Source organism: Ranitomeya imitator, chromosome 3 (assembly GCF_032444005.1).
Source record: "Ranitomeya imitator isolate aRanImi1 chromosome 3, aRanImi1.pri, whole genome shotgun sequence".
Classification (NCBI taxonomy): Eukaryota; Metazoa; Chordata; class Amphibia; order Anura; family Dendrobatidae; genus Ranitomeya; species Ranitomeya imitator.
Genome location: NC_091284.1, coordinates 541,085,510 through 541,107,072, shown reverse-complemented (window position 1 = coordinate 541,107,072; position 21,563 = coordinate 541,085,510). Strand labels below are relative to the sequence as shown.

Here is a 21,563-nt window from a genome sequence, read left to right as displayed (position 1 = left end):
AAACCCTTAATCTAACACACCCCTAATCCTAATCTCAACCCTAACCTCAAACCTAACCCTAATCCCAATACACCCCTAATCACAACCCTAACCCTAATCCCAAACCTAACCCTAATCCCAAGCGTAACCCTAATGCCAACCCTAACCCTAATACCAACCCTAATCCAAACCCTAACCCTAATCCCAACTCTAACCCTAACTTTAGCCCCAACCCTAGCCCTAACTTTAGCCCAAACCCTAACCCTAGCCCTAAAGCTACTTTCACACTTGCGTCGTTTGGCATCCGTCGCAATCCGTCGTTTTGGACAAAAAACAGATCCTGCAAATGTGCCCGCAGGATGCGTTTTTTGCCCATAAACTTGTATTGCCGACGGATGGCCACAAGTCGCGTCCATCGTGCACTGGATCAGTTGTGTTTTGGCGGACCGTCTGCTCAAAAAAAAGTTCAATGTAACGTTTTTCTTTGTACGTCGTGTCCGCCATTTCTGACCGCGCATGCGTGGCCGTAACTCCGCCCCCTCCTCCCCAGGACATAGATTGGGCAGCGGATGCGTTGAAAAACTACATCCGCTGCCCACGTTGTGCACAATTTTCACAACGTGCGTCGGTATGTCGGGCCGACGCATTGCGACGGCCCCGTACCGACGCATTGCGACGGCCCCGTACCGACGTAAGTGTGAAAGAAGCCTAACCCTAAATTTAGCCCCAACCCTAACCCTAAATTTAGCCCCAACCCTAACCCTAAATTTAGCCCCAACCCTAGCCCTAACCCTAGCCCTAACCCTAATTTTAGCCCCAACTGCTCTTCTCCTGCCGGCCAGCAGATGGCGACAGATGGCGGGTGCACTGCGCATGCGCCCGCCATTTTCTTTAGCCATGAAGACGTCGGCGGCCAGGAGGAGCAGCAGGAGGACCCAGGGACACCGGTAAGTATGGCAGGGTCCCCGAATCCCCCTATTTCTCTGTCCTCTGATGTGCGATCACATCAGAGGACAGAGAATTACACATTACTTTTTTTTCTTTTGCGGTCGCCGGTAAACAGTTAATTACCGGCGATCGCAAAACAGGGGTCGGTAAAACCGACCCCGATCATGTTCTCTGGGGGTCTCGGCTACCCCCGGCAGCCGAGACCCCAAAGATTCTCCCGGTGCCGGCCGGTGGGCGCACTGCGCATGCGCCCGCCACTTTTTTGCCGGAAAAAGATGATGGCGCCCATCAGGAGCCACGAGGAGCCCCGGGGGAGACAGGTAAGTATTGGGGGGCTACTTGGGACCCCATTTCTCTGTCCTCTGATGTGCGATCACATCGGAGGACAGAGAAATTAAAAAGAAATCACGTTTTTTTTTTTTTTGCGATTGCCGGTAAACTGTTAATTACCGGCGATCGCAAAAGCGGGGTCGGTAAAAACCAACCCGAATCATGTTCTCTGGGGTCTCGGCTGCCCCCAGCAGCCGAGATCCCGGAGAAAATCGGACTCTGGGGGGGCGCCATTTACTTTTTCCACAGCTTAACGGCGCTGTGGTTTAAGTACCCTTAGCGGCCGCCGTTAAAAGGCGTATCGGCCTTTATGCATACACATATAGACACCTATATAATTATAGTTCATATACAGTATGATGTTGCTTTTCTTCTAGCCTACATAATAAAGGACCACTGTAGCCAAACAGGGGCCATTCCTCCCGAGCCATAAGTCTCCTGATTCTCTCTTCTGGCTTGGACAGAACATCAATGCTGCAGCACAGGGCCTATGGTCTGCCTGCTGCAGTCACTTGATGTACCCCCCAGAAAAGTAAAGAGGGGTTCAGTGAGTGGCAAGTGATCCTGGTAGACCAGTATAAAGTGTTTTTTTTTTTTTGTTTGCATTTTGTAAAGACCACCTGGAGCATTTAGAGTAGCCCAGGTTTTTAAGTCTTCTGGGTGTGTGTGAATAAAGGCCTTTTTTTCCTTATTCTTCCAGGTAGCAGACATGCTGCTCGAGCTTTGTGTCACAGAACTAGAAGATGTAGCCACAGATTCCCAGAGTGGTCGTCTCTCCTCACAACCAGTTGTGGTAGAAAGTAGCCACCCGTACACAGATGACACCTCAACAAGTGGCACGGTCAAAATACCAGGTAATCACTTCCTAGTTCTCTTTATTTTCTTCTTGCCGAGAAAATTATTATATTAAGCTTTATTCTGATCTCAGGTAATCCCATTCGATCTCCATTCATCTCTAGAGCCCCTCTGACTATTGCGTGGAGGGGGGCTGAAACAGTTTCAAGAAGAGGGTACCTGCTTTAACTCCAGGTGGAAGGTGTAGGGTGACTTCTTTTGAGTATAGGGGTGCTGCAAGCCCTTTTCTTGGCTCCTTGACTTGTTTTACCACTACTCTTGTATTTTGTTAACGCTCTATTTGGGGCTGACCTTAAACTGATGCTAACCTGTTATATAAAATGTTTAAATTTCTATTTAATCCCATTTCATAATAAACACATGGCTGAGCAGCTTTTAATGATGTGATCATGACATGGGGTACCTTTTTAAAGGGAGGGCATCGCATTGCCTGTAAACAGACCACTATATATAATATATGAGATTTCTGTCACTATGTAGAGTAGATCTCCACTTGCTGAAAGATCCCTGCAGGCCCGTGGTGGGCAGTTTTCCCAAGGGGCCATACAAAACATTGACTTTTCTGAACCGTCAAACCAATTCCTTGAAAATTAATTGTGTTAAATATTCAAATTACCATTTTTTATATTAATGTTATTGTTTATTATTTAGCAGATCAAAACCATAAAATTTACCAATATTTCTAGTTTATGAAAACAATAAATCGTTATGCAGCTGTTAGTCAGCCTTTGTACTATGTTCAGTAGGTCTTCCAACAAATGTATGATGTCCCCACAACCCCCACAGAGTATGATGGTCCACAGCTACCTACACAGTGTACTGAACTCCACTATCCCCGATGTACATTATGATGCTCCTACAGCTCTCCATGCAGTATCATTATACCCTCCAAAAAGTATGATGCCAGATAAAGTATGGCTTACACAGTACAACGCACAGTATGATCCCTCCACCACAGTATTATCCTCAGCACACCCCCAACACAATATGATAGTTCCTCCTACAGAAGGAGGACCCCACAGCCTTCCAAAAAATATGATCCCACACACGGTGATGACATCAACACAGTATGCGATTAGAGAACACGGCACTCAGTAAATATGGGCGTTGCTCCTCTCTGCCCTGCTCCACTGAGCGCTTAGGATCCAGCACCGCTACTCCCCTCAGGCTCTGTGCCTTTTCATGACGCGGCACTCTCCATTGTGATCCTCCAGCATACTGCAGCTCTTGGATTTTCTGTTCTTGCTAACGCTCATCCAGGCTTTTTGGCTTCCTCATCCAGTCAATGTCAAAGAAACGCTCTGACGAAGGTCCGGTGTGGACCGAAAACGTTTAGCACTTTTGTTTGTCTGGATGCATCAATAAACTAAGAAGCTTTTCTTCTCAAATTGAGTGCCAAGTTTTATTCATCTGTTGTCCACACAGTATGATCCCCCCCCACAGCTCCCTATTATACCTAATTATGACCTTCATTGTATGATCTCCCCAAACCACCAATACAGGAGGATGAACATCACAGCCCCTAAAAAGGATGTTGGCTGCCAAATCCCCCAAACAATGATTCCCTCTCTCCCCCCCCCCCCCACACAGCCTCCTATACAAAATATGGTTCCTTCCATCCCCCTTACAATATCCCCTACAGCCCTTGAACATAGAATGATCTTGCATATCCCCCTAACACAGAATAATGACCGCCACAGTTTTATATCCCACAGCTGCCAAACACACAATGATGATCCCAACATGCCCCCAAACAAAATATGATGACCCCCGCAGTATTGGCTCCCACAGCTCCAAACGCAAAATGACCACCACAGTCCCCCAGAGAGTGTTGACCTCCACAATATGTTCCCCCCCAGCACAGTATGATGACCCCCATGTCCTCACACACAGGATGACTCCCACAGTTTGATTTCTCACAGCCCACCAGCATATTTCAGCTTTTTCTTCTGTCTCATTCCGCGGGTGGATAGAACCAGCCAAGGAGACGGATGTGGTCTGCAGGCCATAATTTTCCCAGATCTGCTGTTGGCTGATTGCCATCTAGCGGCCACTTAAAGCAAGGAGAACTTTATCATATAAAGGGGTTGTCCAGCCTCAATACGTTTTTTTTTTTCTTGTGTCATAGGGAAAAAGATCAAATTGAAAGTTACTCACCTGTTCCACCCTTGTGGTTGGCCATTCCAGTAAAACTGCAAGCCATGACTCCCATCATCTTCGGTCACCTGACTACAGCTGCCTGTGATTGGGTGCAGTGGTCGGGTAACTGGAACAGCACATCGAATGGTGGTGTCTTCCTTTTACCTTTTTTCCTGTGTTGAATAAATGTGTGGATCTGTTCAGATTAGATTAATTTGAAATGGATTCCCATATTTGCAAAGATCACCTGCATTAACCCCAATGCTTGGTAGGTCCTAAACCATTAAATTGCATAATTATATTGCAAAAACCACTCAAGACTTCAGGGATTTTCAGTATTAACCCACAGTCATGTTAGGCTGCCACCTGGACCACCTGAGATGCTAGGTATTGACCCCTAGGGACATTACATGACTGCTCTACGTAACCCAAAAATCACCTTCTTCATGTGAGAATACAAGGATGATCATCAAATCTGCAAAATGTGACTAGTTTTGCGGATTTGTCATGCTTAAGGTACCGTCACATTTAGCGACGCTGCAGCGATCTAGACAACGATCCCGATCGCTGCAGAGTCGCTGTGTGGTCACTGGAGAGCTGTCACAGACAGCTCTCCAGCGACCAACTATGCGAAGTCCCCTGGTAACCAGGGTAAACATCGGGTTACTAAGCACAGGGCCGCGCTTAGAAACCCGATGTTTACCCTGGTTACCAGCGTAAACGTAAAAAAAAAAAAAAAAAACACTACATACTTACATTCCGGTGTCTGTCCCCCGGCGTTCTGCTTCTCTGCACTGACTGTGAGCGACAGCCGGAAAGCACAGCGGTGACGTCACCGCTGTGCTCTGCTTTCCGGCCGGCGCTAACACAGTGCAGAGAAGCACAGCGCCGGGGGACAGACACCGGAATGTAAGTATGTAGTGTTTGGCTTTTTTTTTTACGTTTACGCTGGTAACCAGGGTAAACATCGGGTTACTAAGCGCGGCCCTGCGCTTAGTAACCCGATGTTTACCCTGGTTACCAGTGAAGACATCGCTGAATCGGCGTCACACACGCCGATTCAGCGATGTCTGCGGGAGTCCAGCGACGAAATAAAGTTCTGGACTTTCTGCTCCGACCAACGATGTCACAGCAGGATCCTGATCGCTGCTGCCTGTCAAACTCAACGATATCGCTAGCCAGGACGCTGCAACGTCACGGATCGCTAGCGATATCATTCAGTGTGACGGTACCTTTAGGCCAGTTTCACACATTATTTTTTTTTACCCATTCTATGTACAAAAAAAAAGCCTAGTTTTTGGGGTGTTTTTTTTTGTTGTGTGTTTTTCTGTTTCTGCAATGTTTGTTGCACCTGATTTTTCTTTTTGGTTGGGGTGGGGGTAAATCTTAGCTTCTTTCACCCATTACATAATATAATACAGACAGCTTAAGAAGACAGATGAAATCCATGTGCTATCGTTTTTCTTTTTTCCTTGGGTCATTGACTTGCATTGGCGAGTTTCCAGGTCACCACCTGACCGCACCATGGAGGACGTCCTTCTTATCCACAGTGGGACAGGAAACCACGAGAGTTTAAAAGGACCCTCCCCCTTCCACCCTTCAGTGTTTTTCCTGTCCCACTGTGGATGGGAACGACGAGAGATTCGCTGTCCCTACAGAGAGTGTGGATCGGGGGGGGTTCGGCCTCTTCCTTCCCGCTGAATGTCCTCTGTATTGCTGACACCCTAGTAACCGGGTCCCTCGGCAGCACCAGTGCAGCGCTGCTCCTGGTAGAAGGTCGCTTCCCCCTGGGGGCTCTCGACCTTGGATGACGGCCCAAGACATACCTGCATGTTGTCCCTGCAAGGGTGCACCCTTCGCAGGCGTTCGGGGCCGGGAGGAAGCAGGCTCAGCAGAACGCTGGAGAACGCCGGGCGCCGGGTATTTCGGCGGTGAACAGGCGATCAACTTCCGGTTCACCGCGGCCGCGTCACTTCCGGGTCGCGGTCGACCAAGGGGCGGTCATCTTCTTCGCTCCTGTGAGAGCGCTGGGACACAGGAACAGGATAAAAGGTATGTGTGGTAGCGTGCACTAGGCACCGCAGTCAGCAGTGTAGGATGGAGGAACAAAGTACACCGGCAGTCAGCATGGAAGTCCCGGGGAAACAGGAATCCCTGGCTCATGTGAGTCTCCACTAGGAGGTGTGTTTCTCTAAGCCCCTATTAAAGATACCATCAGTGGTCCTTTTATTTTTATTTCAGGGGCGTCCTTCATCTGGGGATAAGAAGGCGGGCAGATCTAAAAAGTGTCCTATCTGTGCCACAAAACTTAGTGTCTCGTGGCAAAAGCCTCTCTGCGACTCCTGCACCACTCGTATTGTGGGAGAAGAACAGGCCTCCCTAATAACGAGCATGAGGGCCATGGTTAGAGAGGAAGTACAAGCCTCAATATCTAACTTATCTGCCTCCCAGTCGATCCAGCCTGACTTCCAGGATCCTCCCAAGTCTAAGAAAAGACAGAGGGAATCCGATCTGTCATCAGAAGACAGCCTTTCCGAATCTGATATGGAGGAAGAGGAGGAATTGTGTAGAGACCCTCCTCATAGGGGGAAAAAGTATCTATTTTCCTGTAATGATATTGATGAGCTGCTGAATGCGGTGAGACAAACTATGCAAATTGAGGAACCTTCAACCTCTCAGTCTATCTAAGATGAGATGTTCGGGGGGCTGCGCTCGCAGACTTCAAAAGTTTTCCCGGTTAATGCCAACATTCGGTGAGTCCGAGTTTCCAGTCTCGGCTTTGCTTCAGCTTGCAGCTGTTAACCCCTTCTTCACCTCTTCCTACAGCTCAATGATCTTGGAGGAGTGGGAGGAGGCAGAAAAGAGGATATCTATTCCGAGAGACTTTAGGCTTCGTCTTCCCTTTGACCATGATGAGGTTAAAGACTGGGAAGATATTCCGAAAATTGACATCCCACTAGCGAAGGTGTCTAAAAGAACTGCCATACCATTTGAGGACTCCTCAAACTTGAAGGAGCCTATGGACAGAAAGGCTGATGGTCTCCTAAAGAAAGCTTGGGAAAGTTCGGCCGCAGTGATCCGCACAAATATAGCGGCAACATCTGTGGCGAGAGCAATGCATCTATGGGTTGACGACTTAAAGGATCAGTTGTCAGCCAAGACCCCTAGGGAGACTATTATAAATGCTATCCCTTTGCTGAAACTAGCTACGGGGTTTTTGGCAGATGCTACTGCCGAATCGGTCAGATTCACGGCTAGGGGGCAGTCATTATCGAATGCGGCCCGTCGGGCTATATGGTTGAAGAGCTGGTCAGGAGATGTTCCTTCCAAGAACAAATTATGTTCCATTCCCTTTTCAGGCGGTAGAGTGTTCGGGCCCATATTAGATGATATTCTAGATAAGGCCTCTGATGAAAAGAAAGGGTTTCCAGAGGAGAAAAAGAAGAAGTTCCAGCCCTTTCGTAGGCCCTACTATAGTCAGCGATTAGACTACAGGGGTAAAGGAAAACAAGGGAGATGGAGCTACCAGAAAGGGGGAGAAAATAGGAACCGAAATAGAGAACCAGGTCCCTCAAACTCTAGATCTGAGTTCCGGAGAAAATGACGCCACCAGAATAGGGGGTCGATTGTTGAACTACCTGGGGGAGTGGGAAAAAATTACTTCAAGTCTGTAGGTCCTTCAGGTTATATCTCAGGGGTACGGGATAGAGTTCGACTCCCTTCCCCCAGAAAGGTATCTCGTTTCCAACGTCCGTCTCTCTTCGACTTCACCAATGTGGTCAGACATTCAGGATCTTCTTCGGATGGGGGCAATATCTCCTGTACCTTCCCACCAATTAGGATCAGGCCACTACTCGGGTCTCTTCTCTATAAAAAAACCATCAGGAGAGTCCCATACCATCATAAATCTAAAGCCGCTAAACAAATGGGTACAGTACAAAAGGTTCAAAATGGAGTCCATTCGCTCCACGATTCCCCTGTTAGGGAAAGATGTGGTAATGTGCACTTTGGACTTAAAAAGTGCATATTATCACGTGCCAATTCTTTCTCATCATCAGAAGCTCCTAAAATTTGCAGTAGAAAAGGAGGGGTCAGTCTTCCACTATCAATTCTGTTGCCTTCCATTCGGATTGGCGTCGGCCCCAAGAGTTTTTACAAAACTCGTCACGGAGATCGTATCCTATCTAAGGAAGCGGGATATCATTATAATACCATATCTAGACGATTTCCTGTTGGTGGCAGATTCGGTGGGGCAACTCAATGTCGATTCTCAAATAGTGATCTCCACACTGCAGAATTTAGGTTGGGTGTTGAACTGGGAAAAATCACACCTAACCCCAAGATCAAGGAGGCAGTTTCTAGGTGTAATACTAGATTCAAACATCAGGGAATCGTTTCTTCCGGACAAGAGAAGATCAGATCTGATAAAGAAAGTTCAGCAGTTTGCAAGATCTCGGGTAACAATAAGAGACGCTATGAAGATCCTGGGTCTGATGACAGCCTGTATCCCTTGTGTCAGCTGGAGCCAATTCCATTCCCGTCAGTTGCAGAAAGCGGTTCTAGTAACATGGGACAGAAGACAGTCTTCGTTGGACAGACAGTTTGTCCTATCCTATCGGGTCAGAGAATCCCTACGATGATGGACTGTGTCAGAGAACCTCCAGGTGGGGGTCCCATGGATCCAGACCCCAGCAGTAACGGTAACCACGGACGCAAGTCTACAAGGTTGGGGCGGCCAGGTACTCGGAAGATACTATCAAGGACAATGGAGTTTGGAAGAGAGCAAAAATTCCTCAAACCACAGAGAACTACATGCGGTTTGGAAGGTTTTGTGTTCAGCCCGGTCCCTAGTAAAGAACAAACATCTGAAGATCTTATCGGACAACACGACGGCGGTGGCTTTCCTTCGCCATCAGGGGGGCCCAAGGCATCCGAAGCTTCAACATCTGGCGGATCAAATTTTCGCATGGGCGGAAAGATCGGTACTTTCGATTTCGGCTGTTCACTTAGAAGGCGCAAGAAACCAGGTTGCGGATTTTCTGAGCAGGGAAAAACTATCACCCACAGAGTGGGAACTGAGCAACAAGGTTTTCAATACCCTGTGTCAGCGTTGGGGAACCCCGACTGTGGACCTATTTGCAACCAGAAGGAATGCAAAAATAAAAACCTTTTTTTCACTAAACCCTCAAGAGAATCCAGCAGGGGTAGATGCCCTTTCCCAGTCATGGAGCAAAGGGCTACTATACGCCTTCCCCCCTCTGGCATTAGTACCAAGGGTCCTCAGAAAAATTTGCGAGGACAGAGCTCGAGTGATTTTAGTGGTCCCTTTCTGGGCCGGAAGAAGCTGGTTTCCCCTTCTAAGAAAGCTGGCAGTGGACAGTCCTTACCATCTTCCAGTCATGAGAGACTTACTTTCTCAGGGTCCGATCCTTCATCAGAACCCAGGGAATCTGCAGTTAGCAGCATGGATCCTGAACGGCAGATCCTAAGGTCAAAGGGCATATCAGAAGGGGTGATTTCCATCCTACAAGCAAGTAGGAAGCCGGTGACTTCGATGATATATCTCAAAATCTGGAAGAGATTCTGCAGTTTTTGTGGAGACACAACAATCGATATTGATCACCCCAACATACCTAAAATTCTTGATTTCTTACAGCAGGGCTTCAATAAGGGGCTTAAACCGAGTACTTTGAGGGTTCAGATAGCAGCCCTCAGCGTATTTTACGACTCTTCCCTTGCTGCTCACCCTTGGATCGCTCGATTTTCTAGAGCGGTCATGAGACTAAGACCTCTAATCAGAAAGACGGTTCCTCCTTGGGACCTTAATCTTTCCCTAAAAACAGTTTTCTTAGTGGCCATTACATCAGCCAAAAGATTGGGGGAGCTTCAGGCCCTATCCATCCAGAACCCTTATCTACAAATATTTGATGATAGGTTGGTTTTAAGGCTTGACCCGGGTTTTCTTCCCAAGGTAGTTTCAGTCTCAAATATTAACCAAGAAGTTGTTCTTCCGTCTTTTTGCCAATTCCCTAAGAATCAAAAAGAATCTTTTTTCCATAACTTAGATGTTAGGGAAACAGTACTTAAATACCTGGACATGACTAGGGCCTGGAGGCTAGATAATAATCTCTTTGTCTTGTACGGGGTTCCTAATAAGGGGAAGAAAGCATCAAAATCCACTATTACTAGATGGATTAGATCCACTATTACTCTAGCCTATCAGGCACAGGGAAAAGATCCTCCAGATAGCCTTAAAGCTCACTCATCTAGGGCTATGACCGCATCTTGGGCAGAAAAAGGGGGGGCCTCGATAGATCAAATTTGCAAGGCAGCATCTTGGTCTAACATTAGCACCTTTTCAAAACACTACAAATTAGACGTAGTCTCTTCTCAGTTAGCTTTTGGCAGGAAAGTGCTTCAAGCGGTAGTCCCACCCTAGAACTAGGAAGTCTTCTTTGGTACTTCTCCATGGTGCTGTCAGGTGGTGACCAGGAAAACGGTAATTAATCTTACCGATAATTGTATTTCCAGGAATCCATCCTGACAGCACGGATAGTTCCCTCCCTAATGTAAATGTGTTATACTTATGTGAAGTAACATTTGTATTAATCTTGTTATCTTCAAAATAAATTTTTCTGTTTGCATCCATCCAGATGTGTTACTTTGGAAAAGCACTGAAGGGTGGAAGGGGGAGGGTCCTTTTAAACTCTCGTGGTTTCCTGTCCCACTGTGGATAAGAAGGACGTCCTCCATGGTGCTGTCAGGATGGATTCCTGGAAATACAATTATCGGTAAGATTAATTACCGTTTTTTGATCCTCCAAACCAGATCAAAGTAGCACGTGTCTTCGTTTTTATTTTGCGAACAATTTGAAAAAAAAAAAAAAAACAAAACTGAAAATGTGAAACTGTGCATTGATCATAACGGGTTCGTGATCTATCCAGTAAAATAATGGATACCACAAAGGAACTGATGTGTGAAACTAGCCTTGTAGGGGCGAAATGCGCAGGTAGTACCGCATGTAACACGTGGATTTATCTGCGGATTTGTGATGGAATCCACAGATTTTTTTTCAATCCCTTGTGGGTTTCTCACCCCACTACTGCAAATCGCAAATGGATTAGGGTGATTGGAGAGTGTCACGTGAAAGCAAGGTGAAGCGTTAGAGGACAAGGCAGTGGGGCTTTTTAGCATCCGTTGTTGCCCCACACCATCATGGTACAGACTCTGTGTCTAATTCGATCTCTTACAAAAACAAGAAATGGAATTACAAATGGATAACAGTAAAGCTCTGTACGAAGCACACATCACCTGTTTCAGATCGGCTAAAGAGAACCTGACAGCGTGTATCCGACACTGGCTGCACAATCTCAGCCAGGTATGGTTGACTCTGAAACGCTGGTGCGTTTCAGAGAAAAGCATTCTTTAAAAGCCCTCGGGAATTGAGCCACATGAGAGAGTAGTTGGACAGGCGGATACCTGGCGGCTTCTCCCCGCCCACTCCCGTTGAGTGACAGGCCACTCCCTGCATGTGTGTATAGGCAAAGTCAGGCTCAGTCCCTGGCGGCAGTGCGAGTTTGTTTCTCTGAAATGCCTCTGCGTTTCAGTCAGACATACCTGCCGGTAATCATACTGTTGTCTGAAGCTGCTCAGCATGGATCCGCGGTCACCTTCCCATTACGTTGTCGCTCTGTGTCCTTGCGGCTTGCCGGTACACATCAGACTCTGTTAGAGGGTTGGAAGCTGTAATATTAATTTAACATAATGGTCACTAAGTGGAAATGAAAAACTTGTAGGCATAAAAGGAGAGTGTAATAGTGGTAAATTGACATGTTTTAAAACCTTTCTATGTAATTATTTAATAATTGTCTCCGTTCATGGCCCGAGATTTGTGGTGTTCTGTTTTTTATGGCTGAAGGGATGTCTTTTTATATAGCATTAACCAAATATAATTCTAGTAGTTGTCATAATTCTTCAGATTTTACCAGCATTACACACATTAGAGATGCAGAGCCCAAGTGTGGGGGTGCAATCCATCCATAAATGCACCGTGTATGAAAAGCTGATGGCATATTAGTCCTACCTCATAGATCACCGCTGAGTAAAGTGAGCATAAATGTCCAAGTTATCGGGAAAAAGTGGTCAGGATGTATTATGATATTTCGGTAAAAACACGGATTTGAAACCTCCCCACCCGTCAAAGCTTGAAAAGTGACATGAAGCCAGCAGTGGTGGGCAAGTGAGGTCACTGTAGCCATAGCAATATATTTGTCAGGGCGGAGGAAGAAAGTGCAAAATTGGTGTTTGGTCACTTGAAGTTAATTCCAGAACAGATGTTAAAAGCTTCTAATGTTCTTGACTGCGGAGCACAATGTTCTGGCACCCCGGGAATCGGACGATTGTGCGTACAGACGTTCTCCGCTACATAGAGTACGCTTATTGTGAGGTAACAAGGGGAAAGTTTGTCTTCTGTACTGAATGGTGTGTCATTTAGGAAGCCATTCTTCTCTGATGCTAGAAATGGCATTAGGTATATGATAGTATTATAGAGTCCTTGTCTAAAAATATGAGGTTCCCAAAAGTAGACCTTTACAAGGAGGTCTCTAGAACTCCAAGTAGGCCTTCTCCTGCAGGGCAAATATGGAGCTTCTAGCTCAACACGGACCAGCTCCTGCCGTGTCCCACACCACCAGGCAATGAAGCCTAGACGGTGCTTCTGTACTCTTAGCTTGTGGTTTTATCAGTTCAGTTCTGCTCTCCCACAAAACGCGACTTCTTGTCTTCTATATTAGTATTGGCCTACAAATACAAATGCACTCTGAGCGCACGAAGGTGTACGAGAGCATTGGATACATGAAGTTTGGGCTGCATTACTGCTTTAGAGATTATACTTGTAAAACTCCGGTATTTGGCGCACACTTTGATTAAATTGTGTAAGCCCATCTGCCAGCAACAAGGCGACCTCTGTAGATGGTGACCTATTCTACCAGGCTTGCCTGGAAGTACAAATTTAAAGGGCAGGTAGGAACATCCTTGGAAAGATGGGAGGAGTGCTCGGCCAACGTGGAGGCAGCCAAATGGATGGTAGAAAAAAAAAAATAACAGACCAGCACTAAGAATATGAACATTGAATATAGGAATTATGAACTGTACTTCTGCCATATAGACTATGCTTGAGAAATAGAGGTACTTGGCATACAGATTGATCAGATGGTGTGAGTCACAAGTAAAGTTCTGTATATGAGGTATAATATTTGCCTGTCCTTGACCTAGGCGTACAAATTTGAAGGGACGGTAAGATCAAGCTCTAATTAAAAACAACCTTGGATAAATGGGAGGTGGGCTCAACTAACATGGAGATAGTCCCTTATTCCCAAATATACACAGAAGAAAACCATTTTCTAAACAGCCTTTAGTACAGTAATGCAGTTGACAATTCCTCAAAAGGTGGTTTTATGCAAAACGCCATGAAGTATCAGCCCCCTGTACATTTAATTTTGTTAGGAGTCTGGATCTTGTCTATCAGAACTATACATGGACATACTGTGACTCTACCTGCTGTCATGACGGCTGACGATATGCAGTTTGCCTTGACATGCCGAAGCTTATTGTATTGACTAGAGAACCCCATGTTTGCATGCAGACCATTGGTGTGGTTATTAGTGATGAGCGAATGTGCTGGGATAAGGTGTTATCCGACCATGCTCAGGTGGTGAGTGTCTCTGGTGTGCTCGAATGATATGTTCACGTCTCCCAGCTGTTAGACCGCCACAATCCCTGCATGTGTTGTCTGCATGTATTGCCTACAGCCGCTGGGACTCGAACATATCATTCGAGACACTCTGCTAGCACTCGAAAGCAGAACGTACCTATTTAGATTATGACATTTTTTTTGTATTTTCTTCATTCTAAGGAAAAGTGAATTATGTCACCAATAGTAATGTTTTTTTGTTTTTTTTTTTTAAATATAAAATATTGATTTTCCTGTTAATATTCTACTAACCATTGTCGGATTACCCAAGCATTTAATTTCTTTTTCCTATTTCAAATACATTGGTAAATTACTGTGTTTTCATAGCATTTTTCTTTTTTTTACGCTCATGTTAATGCATTTTTGTATCTCTCGTATTTTCGTGTTTTTGAGTTTTTTTTTTTTTGTTTGCCCCATGAATCAGTATAATTTTACATAAAAATTATTATTTGTTCATACTTCGTGTATATATAACTGTATGACCAATTGTGTTAAAACCGTGTTGCTCTCTTTATGGCTGTTTTAGGTGCTGAGGGCCTTAGAGTAGAGTTTGACCGCCAGTGTTCTACAGAGCGGCGACATGACCCACTTACCATAATGGATGGGGCCAACAGGATAGTGTCAGTCCGATCAGGTGATGTGCAAAGTGTCGCTAATACGTTTCACTCTTTCCGTGTGCACTGGTGTATCTGTTCTTTAGTCGGCCGTATATGCAGATAATTAGTGTGAATCTAGTTTGCCCGCTCTAAGGCAATGTGTAGCTGTATATATTGATTTTTATTTTCATTTTTCTTCTTGCCATCTTATACATTGATGCATGAAAGATTATTTTCAAATCTACACTTTTTGCCAATAAAACTTTGAAAGGGTATAATTAACCAATGTGTCCGATACGTGGTGAAATATTGGTAAATAATTCCATGACTTTTGGATGTGTCCGACTAGTCGTACAGAATTAGTATGATTTACGCAAATAACGTTATATCAGCACGTCGGACAGCTAATCGTTCTGTGTATGGCCACTGTTTGAGCTTCTTACATTGCCTGATGCTTTTTTTTTTCTTTTTAAGTATTGCACTGGCTATATACATGTCAGAAGAGTAGAACTACTTGTGATGGTCCGGTTTACCCCCTGTAGCCAAAATGCACAAGCGCATATGCGTAGTTAATCAAAATAATGGCCTTTTCCAACATTCTCTTGATAAACTGTCATTTTTAGAACTAATCCCAATACTTCATCTGTTTTAATGGTCAAATCGATCATTTTAGGGCCACTAGGTCCAGTTTTGAATGCTTCTTATTGTAAGCGATATTAAATTGAACTTTTCTATACATTTCTTCTTCATATTAAGTATAAGAGATGTTAGTCTTCCAGCTGAATTCACTTTACTACTAAAAGGCTCTAGTGGATTTCTGACATTATTATTATTATTATTATTATTATTATTATTATTATTATTATTATTATTCAAACATTAGCATAAGGCATTTCTGTGAGGGTATGTTCCCACGGTTAGTAATTGGTAGCGTTTTGGACGCAGCACGTGTCCGTTGCATCCATAGCGCTGCCGGCTTTTAAACGCAGGTGATTCCGCAGGTGTTCATTGAACCGTACAGCATCACCGCGCCCAATACATTGTATGGGTAAGATCTATCTTGCGGAGACTGAGCGTCTCCTCAAGATAAATAGACATGCTGCAGTCTGGGCAGACGTGCCGCATGTCCGTCTCTGCAGGGAAGCCGCAGGCGCCAGTGCATGCATAGTGGAGATGGGATTTCTTGAAATCGTATCCACTATGCTGTAACATCTGGCTGCTGTGGGTTGGACGCTGTCCAGCCCGCAGCGTTTACTGACCGCGGGAGCATACCCTTAGAAATAAAAATATTGATGTGCTTTTTACAAACCTTTTGACATGTCATGCAGTTATTGGAAAAACAGAGTTGCAGAATATCTCAGCTGACTTGAAAGGAAACTGTGAACAGGTTTTTGCCACCGAATCTCAGAGCAGCATATAATGTAGAGACAGAGACCCTGATTCCAGCGATGTCACTTACTGGGCTGCATGTTGAAGTTTTATTCACTTCCTGCTGATAAAAACAGTGGTTTATCAAAACTGTAGTAAGCAACCCAATAAATGACATGTCACTGGTATCGGAGTGTCTGCACATACTTTATGCTGCTCTCCGATATGGGAGCAAAAACCTGGTTACAGAATCCCTTTAATAAAGTTTGTTTCCTCCATCACCGATGGCAGACTCAAAACAGTGTTTGACTGAGCCCTCCAGCCTTTCGATTTAGGTGAACGGTTGGGGTCTCCTGGACTCCCACCCATCAATACTTTTTGAGTTTTTTAATATTACATTAACACATTGAATATAGAAATGATTTTGGGCTGTGTTCACACTGCATTTAGAGGATCATGTTCCCTGAATGCTCCAGAAACGTGCACATAGCTACACTCCTGTGTTCCCATGAAGTGTAAGAGTCCTTTAAGCCTCCAGCATGTGCCGGCATCCGAGCAGATCTCTTTGCCATACCGTGGGTCGCTACAAAATGACATGAAGTTCAGAGTTTTCTTCTGTATTGTGGCTAATTGCCAAAGTTTGTCATTACGGCTGTAGAGGTAGGCTTCAAGGAATACACATCCGACACGGTGTGCTTCCGATGTCTTGACCAGTCGTCAGTTGAACATGATTTTAAGTTGTGTCCCGTTAAACCAAAGCAGCATATGCCCTTAATAAAATATTTAATAGTCATATAAAGAGGCAAGCTGTTATCAACAAGGTAGCATTTTATTGTCATTTTAATATGAAATTTGGGAATGTTTCTAAACATAACTAGCAAGTGACGTACATTTCAGATAATGTTGCTGGGAAGTCTCTTATATCTGCTTCTAGATATTAGTATGCAAAAATACTGTGACCGATTCTAGCATGTGGTCCTCGAGCTCTGCGCTCTGCAGCTGCTGGATGTCATACGTACACGTCCATACAGAAGTGCAACAAGCTCTGCGCTCTGCAGCTGCTGGATGTCATATGTACACGTCCATACAGACGTGCAACGAGCTGTGCGCTCTGCAGCCGCTGGATGTAATACGTACGCGTCCATACAGGCATGCAACGAGCTGTGCACTCTGCAGCTGCTGGGTGTCATACGTGCACGTCCATACAGACGTGCAACGAGCTGTGCGCTCTGCAGCTGCTGGGCGTCATATGTACACGTCCATACAGACGTGCAACGAGCTGTGCGCTCTGCAGCTGCTGGACGTCATACGTACACGTCCATACAGACATGCAACGAGCGGAGCGCTCTGCAGCTGCTGGATGTCATACGTCCACGTCCATACAGACGTGTAAGGAGCTGTGCACTCTGCGGCTGCTGGACGTCATACGTACACGTCCATACAAACAGCTGGTTCTTCGACGGAAAGCATTTTCCCATTCTAGAATTTAGTGCCATGTTATTGTGGGGATATAATATCCCATGACATGTGTGGTCCTCTCTCAGTGCAGAAACATTTGATGTGTGACTTTACGACATTGTACTTCTCTATTGGAGTATCTCAATAATAATCCCACCATCCTTCCTGACTTGCCATGACTCATATTGTATTGTATTAAAGGGGCTGCCTCCAGTTTAGAAATGGGTAAGCCTGCAAAGTGCTGTAAAAACTGGAAACTTAATTTACCCTTATTAAAAATCCTTCCTGCTTTTGGGAACAGAGTATTTTTATATATTTATAGTGTGCAATTTGTTGCCTAGGTTACTGGCCACCCTGCAGTTCAAAATTGTCTGGTTACCTAGGAGGGTGCAGCACAAGCAAGCTCTCTAAAATCTTGAGAATACCACTTTTAGTATTTTTTTGTTTAATTAGTTTGTGCACTTTATTTTTGTTCTGCATGGACCTTCATGTCATATCTATATTGGATGTTATTCCTTTAGACCTAGCATGATCCAATAGTGCAGTATCAAGTGGTTTTTTTTTTATCCTTAAATATTGGCCTTGCACATTTTCAGCGGCGGTTAGTCGGGAGTAGACATTTATTCTATCCTTATATGAATAGGGCATCTCAGAAATAAGCGCCTAGTCACCGATTCCTCGTCACCAGTGTGGTGATTAATCGTCCCGTAATCTCTGTCTGGTAGGCCGAGAATGGTCTGACTGGTCTAGCGAGCTGAGAATTCCTGGCGATGAACTGAAGTGGAAGTTTATTAGTGATGGATCGGTCAATGGCTGGGGCTGGCGGTTCACCGTTTATCCTATCATGCCGGCTGCAGGTAGGGGCTGAGTATATTTTATTTGGTCGTCTCTTTTCTTATGGGTTTATAAAGGCTATAAATGTGCATTCTTCTAGGTCCAAAAGACCTCCTGTCAGACCGGTGCATCCTGTCCTGCCCATCTATGGACTTGGTCACCTGTCTTTTGGATTTTCGTTTGAGTTTTGCTTCCAGTCGAGGGATCGTTCCTCGCCTGGCCGCTTCCCTTGCAGCTTGTGCACAGCTTAGTGCTCTTGGTATGTACTGAAGTCACAGACAAGTGTTTTGTTTTTTTTCAATTCTATAGTTTTGAGAAGATAAAGGTTTCACCTTTTGGAGATCCAACTGGTGTAGAAGTCTTGAGCTAAATTCCCGCAATGAGTATTTGGGTTGTTTTGGATGTTTCAGATTTTCATCAGCATTTCTGTACCAATTGGCTTTTTTTATTTATTGCATTTTCGTTGTATATTTTTCCCCCCTTCACGACTTATTACGTGTATTTGTCATATGTCACCCTAACTTTGATGCAGGCTCGGACACTGATCAGAGCTCAACTTGCGGCTGTTAACCAATTAAATCCCACTTCAATCTTTGACAGCGGTATTGACCACGCACCAGCCGGAAACAAATGATAAATCTTGTCCATTGGAGCATCGATTGTGATTGTCATGACTGTTGGGGGTCTGCAGAAGACCCCAATGCCTGTTAATACGATATACCTGTGACTCCCGGCTCATAGCCGATGTTCATAGATTGAGATTTTTGCTATACATAGCGTGCTGAAGCCCTGCTGTGTGTAGCACAAGTGATTGGACGATCACAGCTCCAAGTCTCCTAAGAGGGGTTATTAAAGTTAAAATGTGAAAAACAAAAAAAAGTTTTAAAAATTTGAAAATAACTAGGGAGTTTAAATCGGCCACCTTTTGCGTCACTGAAAATAAAATAATTACAAAACACACAAATTTAATATCGCTTTGTTCAGAAAAGTCCGATATATCAAAATATAAAGTACGGTAAATTAATCTGATCGGTAAACGGTGTAATGACAAAATATCAAACCGTCAGAATTACATTTTTTGGCCGCCGCCACATTGCAATAAAAGACAATCAAAACATCGTACCTACCCCAAAATGATATAAACAAAAACATCCGCTCAGGGCACAAAAATAAGTCCTCACCCAGATCCCAAAAAATTTAATGTAAAAGTTTTTCATACAAATGTTGGAATTTTTTTCACCACTTAAATAAAAAAAAAAAAATACAATACTTGTTTGGTATCTGCGAACTCATACTGACTTGGAGAATGATATTCCCAGGTCCGCTTTACCATATAGTGCCTATGGTAACAGAAAAAAAAACAACCTAAAAAACAATTGTGGAATTGCACTTTTTGTATTTCACCCCTTTTCCAGTACACTATATAGTGAAATCAATGGTGTCGTTCAAAAGTACAACTCGTCCCGCAAAAAACAAGCCCTCACATGGCCATATTGACAGAAATATAAAAAAAGTTTTGGCTATTGGAAGAAGGGGAGGGAAAACAAAACAATGAAAAACTGCCAAGGGGTTCAATTTTTTATTTTTTTTTTATTTGTTTTTCCCGTCCCCTCCTCTCCTTTGCGGTTTGGTACTCTTTTGGTATTTGTAAGTAAAACTACTTGGTTTTAGAAACTTCCTGCTTACAGCATTATGGTTTTGATGTAACTTTGTTGTTAGTCCTATGCTGATTACATGCGTTTTCACCTCCGAAATGCAATAAAATTGCGTTTGCGCCAATTTTCTATGTCTCTCAACTGTAGAGGGAAAGTTTGCAAATAAATCGCACATAGCCTGCGCGAGAAATTCTCATGCCGTGGACTTCAAAATTACACCAATGGTCGGTTTCTGCAGCTTCAAAAAAGGAACAAAAAATAGAAAACTAAAATAGGCTAAATATTTCCATAATACCCATTCACTTTGCTAGAATAGTAATAAATTGTTTCTTTTTTGTTCATGAAGATACTCAATGGAAAAAATGCACCAAATGCTCATTGTGGGAATGTGGCCTATAGGCAATGCTTCTTGGATGAAGGTATGCAAATGTTATCTCCCCCAGAATGGTTTCTGCTTCTTTGATATCCCTTGTCTTCTTTCAAGGCTTTTTAATGGGTCAGAGAGCTACCCTGCAGTTAAATATCTGTGGGTGGCGCTAGAAAACCATGTAATTCTGTAGAACATGGCTTAAGCATTCGCTTGTCCTTTTTGTACGTCCTTTTTGCTTATTGTTGTGATTGGTTGAGATTTGATTTGTATATACTGTGCACATTGTAGCGGCAGGTCACCGGATGTGGGCATTGCAGCGGCTGAGGAAACTCCTTACCACGGAGTTTGGGCAGTCTATTAACATCAATAGGTTGCTTGGAGAAGGAGACTCTGAAGCACGTGCAATGGTAAGAGATTTACTATTCTTTTAAATGAGATCTGTCATCAGATTTAACTGAATATATTATTAGATAGGTCTGTTCTACCTGATGAGGGTGATGTAATTACCTTGAAAATCCTCATCAGAATGTGTGTATAATCCAGAATTCAAATGGAGCAGCTAGACTCCTAAAACGCTCATTTTGGTATTGGAAGGGAAACTTTCAAAAAGCATTAAAGTATTTGCCTGATCAAGTGTGAAGAGATGCCTGATGTATGCTGTTTATATTGTGAAATATGATAACAGAGCTATTCTTGGAAAATGATCATTCTATGTTTGCATTTCCACAAGTTTACTTTTGTTGGTTATTCAGGAAGGGCGGACCCATGGATGTTCGGATCCATAGAGTTCTGCCGAACTTTATAAAAAAAAGTTTGGTTTGGGTATCAGAACGGTACCCTAACTCGTACCTGAACTTGAACCCCATTCAAATGAATAGGGGGGGGGGCTCAAACATCCGACGATTTCCATGCTGTCATCTGTGTGTCAGCGCAGTAAACACCGGTTCTAATCAGCGGTAACCTTACACGTTTCTGCCAGTCACACCGCTGTGGTTCCCACACTGTCACACAGATGACTGTGTGTGTCAGCCAGCAGCTGTCACCAGCGGTGAAAAGGTTACCGGTGGTCAGGCTCCTGCTGAGTATTACTCTCATCAGTGTACACCTGGTCTCGCTTATAGCAGCAAGTGCAGGTTACGGTGATGTCAATATTCATCAGCCAGCAACTGTGCATAGTAATAAATATGCCAGTGAGATAATTAGTGCAGTGCATGTGTATTTTACTGCACATGTATTTATCTAATAATTAAAAAGAAAAAAAGTGGGGTCCCCCTATTTTT

At 44.3% G+C, this 21,563-nt stretch overlaps 1 protein-coding gene across 3 annotated transcripts in view; it reads left to right on the top strand.

Moving 5' to 3' along the window:
• Nucleotides 1–21,563, top strand: part of HERC2 (HECT and RLD domain containing E3 ubiquitin protein ligase 2) — a 296,865-nt gene that overhangs the window by 222,495 nt on the left and 52,807 nt on the right. For all 3 annotated transcript variants that reach the window (XM_069757837.1, XM_069757836.1, XM_069757835.1), the window contains exons 70-74: nucleotides 1,958–2,111; nucleotides 14,529–14,636; nucleotides 18,150–18,281; nucleotides 18,359–18,517; nucleotides 20,572–20,690. In XM_069757837.1, coding sequence (XP_069613938.1) covers nucleotides 1,958–2,111; nucleotides 14,529–14,636; nucleotides 18,150–18,281; nucleotides 18,359–18,517; nucleotides 20,572–20,690 — 672 coding nt within the window. The remainder of the gene's footprint in view (nucleotides 1–1,957; nucleotides 2,112–14,528; nucleotides 14,637–18,149; nucleotides 18,282–18,358; nucleotides 18,518–20,571; nucleotides 20,691–21,563) is intronic.